Source organism: Delphinus delphis, chromosome 3, assembly GCF_949987515.2.
Source record: "Delphinus delphis chromosome 3, mDelDel1.2, whole genome shotgun sequence".
NCBI classification, from domain to species: domain Eukaryota; kingdom Metazoa; phylum Chordata; class Mammalia; order Artiodactyla; family Delphinidae; genus Delphinus; species Delphinus delphis.
In genome coordinates, this window is record NC_082685.1 from 63,420,090 (window position 1) to 63,432,161 (window position 12,072).

The following is a 12,072-nucleotide window of genomic DNA, read 5'->3' on the forward strand; positions in this document are numbered from 1 at the left end:
GCTGTACCTTATATGCTCATGACTTATTTATTTTACAACTGGAATTTTTTTTTCATTTTAACATCTTTATTGGAGTATAATTGCTTTACAATGGTATGTTAGTTTCAGCTTCACAACAAAATGAATCAGTTATATATATACATATGTTCCCATATCTCTTCCCTCTTGCGTCTCCCTCCCTCCCACCCTCCCTATCCCACCCCTCCAGGTGGTCACAAAGCACCAAGCTGATCTCCCTGTGCTATGCGGCTGCTTCCCACTAGCTATCTACCTTACGTTTGGTAGTGTATATATGTCCATGCCTCTCTCTCGCTTTGTCACAGTTTACCCTTCCCCCTCCCCATATCCTCAAGTCCATTCTCTAGTAAGTCTGTGTCCTTATTTCTGTTTCACCCCTAGGTTCTTCATGACATTTTTTTTCTTAAATTCCATATATATGTGTTAGCATACGGTATTTGTCTCTCTCTTTCTGACTTACTTCACTCTGTATGACAGACTCTAGGTCTATCCACTTCATTACAAATAGCTCAATTTCATTTCTTTTTATGGCTGAGTAATATTCCATTGTATATATGTGCCACATCTTCTTTATCCATTCATCCGATGATGGACACTTAGGTTGTTTCCATCTCTGGGCTATTGTAAATAGAGCTGCAATGAACATTTTGGTACTTGATTCTTTTTGAATTATGGTTTTCTCAGGGTATATGCCTAGTAGTGGGATTGCTGGGTCATATGGTAGTTCTATTTGTAGTTTTTTAAGGAACCTCCATATTGTTCTCCACAGTGGCTGTATCAATTTACATTCCCATCAACAGTGTAAGAGGGTTCCCTTTTCTCCACACCCTCTCCAACATTTATTGTTTCTAGATATTTTGATGATGTCCATTCTGACTGGTGTGAGATGATAGCTCATTGTAGTTTTTTACAACTGGAATTTTTAATCTTAGGATCTCCTTCACCCATTTCACTCACACACACACACCATCCTCCACCTCTACCAACCTGAAATCAGTTCTCTTCATCTATGAGCTGTTTTTTTGTTTGTATTTTAGATTCCACATGTAAGTGAGATCATACAGTATTTGTCTTTCTCTGTTTATTTCACTTAGCATAATGCCCTCAAGGTCCATCCATGTCATTGCAGTGGCAAGATTTCCTTCCTTTATGGCTGAATTATACACGTGTGCACACAGCACCCCCCACCCTTTTCTTTATTCATCTATCTGTTGATGAAGATTTAGGTGGTTTCCCTGTCCTGGCTATTATAAATGATGCTGCAGTGAACAATGGGGTACATATATCTTTTCAAGTTAGTGTTTTTGTTTTCTCCACATGAATACCCAGGAGTGGAATTGCTGGATCATATGGTAATCCTATTTTTAATTTTTAAAGGAACCTCCATACTGTTTTCCATAGTGGCTGTACCAAATTACATTCCCACCAACAGTACACAAGGGTTCCCTTTTCTCTATATCCTTGCCAACACTTGTTATTTCTTGTCTTTTTGATAACACTCATTCTAACAGGTATGAAGTGATATTTCATTGTGGTTTTGATTTGCATGTCCCTGATGACTAGTGATGCTGGGCACCTTTTCATGTACCTGTTGGCCATCTGAATGTCTTCTTTGGAACAATGTCTTTTCAGATTACCTGTCCATTTTTAAAATCAGATTGTTGTTTTTTTGCTATTGAGTTGTATGAGTTCTTTATATATTTTGGATATTAACTCCTGATCAGATATATGATTTGCAAATATTTTCTCCCATTTGGTAGGTTGCCTTTTCTTTGTGTTAATGGTTTCCTTTGCTGTGCAGAAGCTTTTTTGATGTGGCCCCACTTGTTGAGTTTTGCTTTTGTTGCCTTCATTTTTGGTGTCAAATCCAAAAACTCGTTGCCAAGACTGATGTCAAGGAATTAACCACCTATGTTTTCTTCTAGGACTTTTTTGGCTTCAGGTCTTATGTTCAAGTCTTTCATCCATTTTGAGTTAATTTTTGTGTATGGTGTAAGACAGTGGTCCAGTTTCATTTTTCTGAATGTGGCTGTACAGTTTTCCCAACACCATTTATTGAAGAGACTGTCCTTTCCCCATTGTATATTCTTGGCTCCTTTGTCATAAAATTGACCATATATGTGTGGGTTTATTTCTTGGCTCTCTATTCTGTTCCATTGATTAATGTATCTGTTTTTTGGCTTTTTGGGGGGGGGACACACCACATGGCATGTGAGAGCCTAGCTCCCGACCAGGGATCAAACCCACATCCCCTGTATTGGAAGTGCAGAGTCTTAACCACTGGACCACCAGGGAAGTCCCATGATGTGTCTGTTTTCTTGTCAATACCATACTGCTGTTTTGATTACTATAGCTTTGTAATACAGTTTGAGATTAGGGACCATGATGCTTCCATGATGCTTTGTGGTTCCATACAAATTTTAGGATTGTTAGTTCTATTGCTATGAAAAATGCCATTGGAATTTTGATAGGGATTGCATTGAATCTATAGGTTGCTTTGGGAAGTATTATTATTATTATTTATTTATTTTTGGCTGTGTTGGGTCTTCATTGCTGTGCGTGGGCTTTCTCTAGGTGTGCAGGCTTCAGTAGTTGTGGTTCGCAGGCTCCAGAGTGCAGGCTCAATAGTTGTGGCACACGGGCTTAGTTGCTCCACGGCATGTGGGATCCTCCTGGACCAGGGCTCGAACCCGTGTCCCCTGCATTGGCAGGTGGATTCTTAACCACTGCGCCACCAGGGAAGCCCTGGGAAGTATTTTAACAATATTAATTCTTCCAATCCATGAACATGGAATATTGTTCCATTTACTTGCGTCATCTTCAGTTTTCTTTCATCAATGTCTTATAGTTTTCAGATTAAAGGTCTTTCATCTCCTTGGTTAAATTTATTCCTAGGTATTTTATGCTTTCTTATTGCAATTGTAAATTGGATTGTTTTCTTAATTCCTCTTTCTGATAGTTCACTATTAGTATATAAAAATGGAACAGATTTTTATATATTGCTTTTGTATTCTGCAACTTTACTGATTTATTAGTTCTAACAGGTTTTTTTTTAATGGTGTTTAGGGTGTTCTATTATTATAATATCATGTTATCTGCAAATAATGACAATTTTACTTCTTCCTATTTGGACTTCCAATACTATGTTGAATAAAAGTGGCAAGAATGGTCACCCTTGTTTTGTGCCTGATCTTAGGGGGAAAGCTTTCAGCTTTTCACTGATGAGTATGACGTTAGCTGTTGGGTCTTTGAGTTTATTCTATTGGGTAGGCCGAAAGGTTCATTTGGGTTTTTCAGTTTGTTCAGTTTCTTGGATATGACAATTAACATTTATCATAAAATTTCAGAACTTTTTGGCCACTAGTTCTTCAAATGTTCTTTCTGCCCCTTTCTCTTTGCTCCTTCTGGGATTCCTGTTAAGCTTGGTGGGCTTGGTATGTTAGTATGCTTGACAGTGTCTCAGGTCTCTGACTTTCTGTTCATTTTTCTTCATTCTTTTTCTTTCTGTTCCTCAGACTGGATAATCTTAATTGAGCAGTTTTCAAGTTCACTGATTCTTCTGTCATTTTAAATCTGCCGTTTAGCTCCTCTAGTGAATTATTTCAGTTATTGTATTTTTGAACTCTATATTTGGTTCTTTTAAAAATAATTTCTACTTCCTTAATGATAGTCTCCATTTGGTGAGATGTCATTCTCATACTTTAATTCTTTAGACATGATTTTCTTTAGTTCCTTGAACATATTTATAAAAGCTGATTTAAAGTCTTTATCTGGGCTTCCTCAGGGACAGTTTCTGTTGACTGCTTTTTTTTTTTTTTCTGTTTATGGGCCATATATTCCTGTTTCTTTGCATGCCTTATAATTTCTTGTTGGAAATTGGACATTTAAAGTAATACGTGTTGGGCTTCCCTGGTGGTGCAGTGGTTGAGAGTCCGCCTGCCGATGCAGGGGACATGGGTTCATGCCCCGGTCTGGGAAGATCCCACATGCCACAGAGCGGCTAGGCCCATGAGCCATGGCTGCTGAGCCTGCGCGTCCAGAGCCTGTGCTCCACAACGGGAGAGGCCACAACAGTGAGAGGCCCGCGTACCGCAAAAAAAAAAAAAAAAGGTAATATGTATTAACTCTGAAAATCAGATTACCCTCTCCCCAGGGTTTGTAATTGTTGCTTTGTTTAGTGACTTTCCTGGACCAATTTTGTAAAGCTGTATTCTTTCTCATATGTGGTCACTGAAGTCTCAGCTTAGTGGTATATTGATGATTGGACAGATTTCTTTTAATGCCTTGAACTAATAAATTTCCAAGCTTTTGTTGAAGAGCTTTGTCTGTGTGAGAGACAGTTTGTTCAGTCATGTTGATGCTGCAGAAAGCAATTTACAACTGGGCCTTTGCCTTCACTTCTTGCATAAGTAGTTTCAAGGTCAGCCAGAGGTCAGTGCTTAGGGCCTTCTCAGGTCTTCCCTGAGTATGCACAAAGCTCTGATGTACACACAAACTTCTGGACTCCTAGGAACATGTTCAAGCTTGTCAAAGCTGCCATGGACATCTACTTCCTCCATGTTTCTCTTTAAGTTTCTTGGTTACTCTCTTGTTGGCCTTGTAATGCTGCCTTGGGCAGCTGCAATATTAACTAATCATCACTGATTGCCTACAGCAGGTAGGGCTGTTTGCACAGTGAGCTGGAGTCAGGTTGAATAAAGACCAGCCATGAGGATGGAGATTTTCAGTGAGCTGCCAGACAGGTCAAACAGTGGCAATTCTGTGGCGCTGAAGATTTTGGGGAACTCCACATCCATTCTGCTCTCTCCGGTGGTTGCTGCTTTCACAGGTACTGTAGTTATGGTGCTTTTGGTCTTCAAAGCTACAACAAAGACAGGGCAAGGGGAATGGGTTTAGGGGAGGTTAAAATGCAATTGGCTTTTCTCCCGGAGATTCAGCTGTTTTTCTTGAACAAGCAATCCTTGGCTTGTTGCAAGCCTTTAGTTAATTTCCTAAGTTCTGCAAAAGTTTATTTTGATAGTTTTTGCCATTGTTTTCATTGGTTTTATGGAGATTTTTGGTGGACCTTACTCTTCCCTTATTCCCTATCTTCTTCCCACTTTTTCCCTTCCCTTACATCCGTAAAGGAAGTAGAACACCTTTACATACTAAAACCATAAATTTACACTGATATTTGGATTCAGTCCAACACTACAGGGTTCTTTTTATAGCCTTTCCCCTTTCTTGATATGCAAACATCTTTCTCTAACAGTGAGAAACTCAGTTATTATCTACAATATATGTATGGATTTGATTTTACTATGTAAAGTGGTTTCAGAACTACTAACCTAAACCCCTGTGAGAAACACATCTGATTTACTTTTAAAAAGATGACTGACTGCTGGGTTGAGAACAAATTGTGAGGGGCGGGACCAAATTAGTGAGAGCAGTTAGGTGGTTACTCAGATTATTTACGTTAGAGATGATGATGGCTTGGACCAAAGCAGTGGTGGTTTAGATGGTGAGGCATGGTCAGATTCTGGATATAATATTAAAGTTAAATCCATAGTATTAAGCTGATGGCTTGAATGTGGGATATGAGATAAACAGAAAAATGAAGGAGATGTCAAGACTTTTTCCTGAGCAATTGGAAGAATGGAGTTATCATTCCTCCAAAGCTATGGGAGGTGCAGGTTCTGGGCAAAAGTTTCTGGGTCATTTTAAGTTTCAGATGTCTGTTAGATATTCAAGTGCAACTAGATATCCAGTAAGGCAGCTGAATATGAGTTTAAATGAGTTTGGACTGGAGACACATTTGAGGAGTCAGCACCTACAAGACTGTTAAAGGAGCTGTCAGTGCCCTCCCTCTGTCCCAAGAACTTCCAGTGTGCTCCAGCCCACTTCTAGCTGCTGCTGTTATCTATACCTCTGTCGAAAGGCTTTTTCTTACCTTTTCTTTTCTTTTTTTAAAAACTATGGAAGGCAGCTCTGTGGAAGATGCACACAGAAAGCCAGTAGCTAACATGCCCTGGAATAGCCCTCAGTTAGTGACTCTTGGGACTTGGTATATATTGATAAATACCCCAGCTCTCTTGCTTCTCGGGTGGGATAATTTTGAGGCATACGTTTTGCCAAATTTCCCACGTTCCCTGTGGGATTAAACTCCAAATTGCCTACTACAGTAGCTGGTTTAAGAACACACTATTCATTGGCTGCCTTCTCTTCATTATAATTCCCCATATCCTACTGTTTACTTTTGCTTGAATCACTGTTTCAGGTTTTGCTTCTGGGAGAACTCAAACTAAGGTAATGATTTTTTTGTACTCTTATTTTTTTTAATAGATTTATTTATTTATATTTTTTGGCTGCGTTGGGTCTTCGTTGCTGCACGCAGGCTTTCTCTAGTTGTGGTGAGCAAGGGCTATTCTTCGTTGCAGTGCGTGGGCTTCTCATTGCACTGGCTTCTCTTGTTGTGGAGCACAGGCTCTAGGTGCGTGGGCTTCAGTAGTTGTGGCTTGTGGGCTCTAGAGCACAGGCTCAGTAGCTGTGACACATGGGCTTAGTTGCTCCCTGGCATGTGGGATATTCCTGGACCAGGGCTCGAACCCGTGTCCCCTGCATTAGCAGGTGGATCCTTCACCACTGTGCCACCAGGGGAGTCCCAAGATAATTTAAAGTTGTGAGACTGGATGAGGTCACCAAGTAAGTGAGTGTGAGAAGAAAACAGTACAGACGCAGACTGGGCACTAAAGCAGGGCAACAACAAAAGGTCAGGGAAATATGGAACCAGCAAAGGAAACTGCATGTGCAGGGAGAAGGCAGAGTCCTATTTAGCCAGGGTTGGAGACTGTGAGAAAAGTTTGAGGACAGAAGAGGGACAAGACAGTTGAGGGTCTATGCAAGACAGTGATATAAGGATGGACCATGGAATTTAAGCTGTAAAAGGAGAGAAGTACAGGCATGAGGGAAGTGAAGAACTGAAAAAGTGGTAGAATCAATGGATTGACATCCTGGAGGGCTCAAAGAATTGCTGGAGCTGGAGACCCCAGGAGTGAACTGTAAAGATACGAGAGGTTGTTGGAGTGAGATACTTAAAACGGAGATATGGAGGGTTGCAGTTATTGTTGTTAAAGAACTGGACTCTAGAGTAAGACTACGGAGCGTCTCCTCACTGGAGGAAAGAGCAAGGATCTGAGAAGCCAGGGGGGTTGTATTAGATAATCATTTGGATTCTGAAATCACCGATGATTATGAAATTAGTATTAGGAGAATAATTCTCAACTGGGAGCTAAAATTGTCAATGAATAAGCAGGAGTGACCAGGCTGGGGGCTAAAGATAACTGCAACAAGAAAGAGTAAACTGATGATATGAGGCTTTTCTTGAATACACACATAGCACATTTATGTGCCAGGCAGTTTTAAAAGTCACTTAATAAACTCAAAATGGATTAAAGGCCTAAATGTAAGGCCAGACACTATAAAACTCTTAGAGGAAAACATAGGCAGAACACTCTATGACATAAATCACAGCAAGATCCTTTTTGTGACCCACCTCCTAGAGAAATGGAAATAAAAACAAAAATAAACAAATGGGACCTAATGAAACTTCAGAGCTTTTGCACAGCAAAGGAAACCATAAACCAGATGAAAAGACAACCCTCAGAATGGGAGAAAAGGTTTGCAAATGAAGCAACTGACAAAGGATTAATCTCCAAAATTTACAAGCAGCTCATGCAGCTCAATATCAAAAAAACAAACAACCCAATCCAAAAATGGGCAGAAGATCTAAACAGACATTTCTCCAAAGAAGATGTACAGATTGCCAACAAACACATGAAAGGATGCTCAACATCACGAATCATTAGAGAAATGCAAATCAAAACTACAATGAGGTATCACCTCACACCAGTCAGAATGGCCATCATCAAAAAATCTAGAAACAATAAATGCTGGAGAGGGTGTGGAGAAAGGGAACCCTCTTGCACTGTTGGTGGGAATGTAAATTGATACAGCCACTATGGAGAACAGTATGGAGGTTCCTTAAAAAACTAAAAATAGAACTACCATATGACCCAGCAATCCCACTACTGGGCATATAACCTAGAAAACCATAATTCAAAAAGAGTCATGTACCAAAATGTTCACTGCAGCACTCTTCACAATGGCCAGGACATGGAAGCAACCTAAGTGTTCACCAACAGATGAATGGATAAAGAAGATGTGGCACATATATACAATGGACTATTACTCAGCCATAAAAAGAAATGAAATTGAGTTATTTGTAGTGAGGTGGGTGGACCTAGAGACTGTCATACAGAGTGAAGTAAGTCAGAAAGAGAAAAATACCATATGCTAACACATACATATGGAATCTAAAAAAAACCCAAAAATGGTTCTGAGGAACCTAGGGGCAGGACAAGAATAAAGACACAGACGTAGAGAATGGACCTGAGGACATGGGGAGGGGTAAGGGTAAGCTGAGACGAAGTGAGAGAGTGGCACTGACATATATACACTACCAAACGTAAAATAGCTAGCTAGTGGGAAGCAGCCACGTAGCACAGGGAGATCATCTCGGTGCTTTGTGACCACCTAGAGGGGTGTTATAGGGAGGGTGGGAGGGAGCTGTAAGAGGGAGGGGATATGGGGATATATGTATATGTATAGCTGATTCACTTTGTTATACAGCAGCAACTAACACAACAATGTAAAGTAATTATACTCCAATAAAGATGTAAAAAAAAAAGTCATTTAATCCTCATAACAATGCTACAAGATAGGCGCCGTTTTAGATGCTTTTACAGATAGGGAAACAGGAGCAAGAGGATAAATGACTTGCCCAAGGTCCCAAAGCTAGTAAATGGTGGTGCTAGAATTTAAGTAGAAATAGTGGTGCTAGAATTTAAGTCTGTGAGTCTGGCTCATATTCTTTACCTCCATACTGTGATGCCTATTCATCTCAAGTGTATGTGTGGGGTTAATGGAGGATGATGTAGAAGCAGCAATGAAAAGCTTAAAAATGGCACTAACACCACCTCCAAGCCCACTGATACAAGGGAAATGAGAGAGAAAGCCACTCTCAAAAGGGCTGTGAGGGAAGTCACATCGTCAGGGGAAACCAGACTTGGAATTGGGAAGTCTGTTTTAATTTGTAAATAACTTTGTTTCATTTGCCTATATTTATCTTGTATTGCCTTGTCATTCCTTGTTGCAATGGCTAGAGCTTTCAAAAGTATGTTGATAGAAGCTACCTGTTTTTTTTATTTAATGGAAAATATTTCATCTTTTGCTATTAAGATGACTGTTATTTTTTAATTCATGACAAATAACACTAAAAATATTTTTATTCTTTGCAAAAGTATGAGTTTACTAAAGCTAGGAGATGTTGAATTTTATCAAATAATGGTCAGTGTTAGGTGTCTATCAGAATTTTTCCCCTTTGGCTTTATTATGGTGATGATTTGTAAACAGTTATCTTCTGAAATATTCTTGCATTCTTGGGATAAAGACACCTTGGTTATTATGTATGTTTATTTTAATAGATGATTGGAATTGATTCGTTCTTAATTTATGAATTCTTGGATGTGTCCTCTGAGTGAGATTGGTCTGCTGTTTTTTTCTCATGGTACCTTCGTTGATATCATACTAGTTTGGCTAATAATGGTGATTTTAGTTTTTCAAAGCTAATTAGGATGACTGAACATTGTCAGTCAGTGGACAAGAAGCAGGTGGCTGGAGTGGTGGCTCTGCTGCTTGGCCCTTTCATCCATGGACTGGGTAAGGGTCTGGATCAGACTTTCTCAACCAGCATCCTTTCTGTGAACCACAGAACATAAAAAATGATAAGTAACCTTTTTTCAATTGTCTCAAAGATAGTAGTAACTCGTATATTACATACACAGAAATTGATTATATATACAGTGGATAGTGTGTTAGTTTTCTATTGCTGCTGTAACAAATAAGCACAAACTCAGCAGCTTAAAACAAGTATTATTCTCTTATGTAATTCTGAAGGCTAAAAGTCTGAAAATCAGTATACTGGGCTAAAAGTCAAGGTGTCAGCAGGGCTGGTTCCTTTTGGAGGCTCTGAGGGACGAGTCTGTTTCTTTGCCTTTTTCAGCTTCTAGTGGTTGCCAAGTGGTTCTTGGCTCCTAGTGATTGTGCCACATGACTGACAGACGGACTCTAAAAGTCTAATTCGAAAGTGCATCACTTGGTAGCATTCTGTGTGGAATGCTTGTGAAAGGCTTCAAGTTGTCAGCTGGCAATTCCAGGGAAAGGGTATGATTAGGCTCTTATTAGAAACAACATCTGGAATGAAAATGAGGCCTGCTTTTCCAGGTCTGCTTGGACCCCACGGGGAGCCAGTTTTGACTTTGAGCGAGCTCTGCTTTCCTTCCACACCAGAGTTGCATACTTGGAGAGCAATCGGGATTCATGGTAAGGCCAAACTGATAAATAGCATAGACATATGGGGAAGTTACAGACTCCTTCATGAATGCAGGTCAGGCCCCAAGTGAAGAGAGGCCTTGCTCTTGGGCAGAGCTTTCCAAACGTGGATGTGCACAGTGGGGAACTTCCTCCCTCTAGAAAGAGCCCAGGTTTGGATGACTACCTAGTAGGGATATGTGGGGAGGGAAGACAGTGGGTATTGAGTTAGATAATTAAGGTTCTTTTCAAACCCTGAAGCCCCCATTCGACTACTTCAAATTTTAGTTGGGGAAACTGAGGCCCTGAGAGGGAGAGGTCACTTACCCAGATTTATAAAGTTAAGAGCAGAGCCAAATATTAATATTCAGTCATTTCTGTCATCTTCAGATATTAATACTGATAACACAGTTTTTTAAACCGTATCCAAAGAAATAAATTTACAGGTAACACTTAACACTGACTTTTTAAATGCCCAAGCCATAAAGTATCCAGGCAGAGAACTGCTTCTCACTAATGCTTTGAGAAGTGAAAGGCGAGTAAGAAGCTTCAGGTCCCACAGACTCCTTCATCAGTGCTAGGAAGGGAAGCAGGGAAGCTGAGTCCAACTGTGCTGCTGTTGAGCCCCACAGGCCTGTCAGAGGCTGCCTGGAGGGGGAATGAAGTTCAGGGAATCAGTCCAAATTCCATGTGAAACAATTTTAATGATTTTCGAACCTCTCAGACATTAAAAACCCTAGACACAAGGCTCATTTGAAAGAACGTATTTTCATATTGACTCAATACCAGAAATAAGCAGTTGGCTGAGGACCCATGTTTCTAAGGCATATAAATCTTGAATGTTTTTAATGAACATTAGATCCTAGGGAACTAATACTGCATTTCACGATCTCTGAGCACTGATCAATGTTCTTCTTAATCCTGTAGAATTTCTCCACATATTCAGAACGCCCTAAGAGCTCCACAAAATCTTCATCATGAGTGATCACCAGAAGCTGGAAGTTACGCTGCTGTGAGCGACTTTTTATTATCCTGAAACAATATATTTATAACATTTTATTACTAAAGAACATAAATAACCCTTCCTTTTATTTGAAAAAAGCACTGAGAACCTTGTCAGACACATAAATGTATGCTGTGTGTGATGACCAGGTTTTTCCTGTGCTGTGTGAGTATCAGGGAGGGCCTCTGACAGCCCTGCAGGAAGTGGCGGGGGGAAGGGGGGTGTGGATCCAGGCCTTCAGCCCAGCCAGGTAGCAGTCCCATCTCCTCTCCAGACAGTGGGGATGCATGACTCTTCACTCAGGTCTGGCTTAGAGACTGGTGAGAATACATGATCTAGTTTATTCTTAAAGCAGGTGGAAATGTTTAATTGAGTTTTCCTTAGTATCTGTGCTGCTCAACTTTTGGGGTCTGATTATTCTTTTGCCTGGGGTTTTCTTGACCTGATACTAGTTTTCTCTGGAAGAAAATTACATTAAAAAAAAAAGACAAAGACTACAGGCAAGGGGAATAACACTGTGAGCCCCACTGCCTTCTTAGGAGCTGGGTCTACTTAGAATTCTGCCACCAACAGTCACTGGATGCATCATTGGTATGACACACAGGGGGCCTGAGTGGGTGTACTGAGAACATTTTTGCTCGTTA

At 40.2% G+C, this 12,072-nt stretch overlaps 1 protein-coding gene across 4 annotated transcripts in view; it reads right to left on the reverse strand.

The window, feature by feature from the left end:
* Positions 1-8,749: 8,749 nt before the first annotated feature.
* Positions 8,750-12,072, reverse strand: part of RAD50 (RAD50 double strand break repair protein) — a 235,793-nt gene continuing 232,470 nt past the window's right edge. For all 4 annotated transcript variants that reach the window (XM_060008875.1, XM_060008874.1, XM_060008873.1 and 1 more), the window contains one exon: positions 8,750-11,457. In XM_060008875.1, coding sequence (XP_059864858.1) covers positions 11,271-11,457 — 187 coding nt within the window. In that variant the 3' untranslated portion in view covers positions 8,750-11,270. The remainder of the gene's footprint in view (positions 11,458-12,072) is intronic.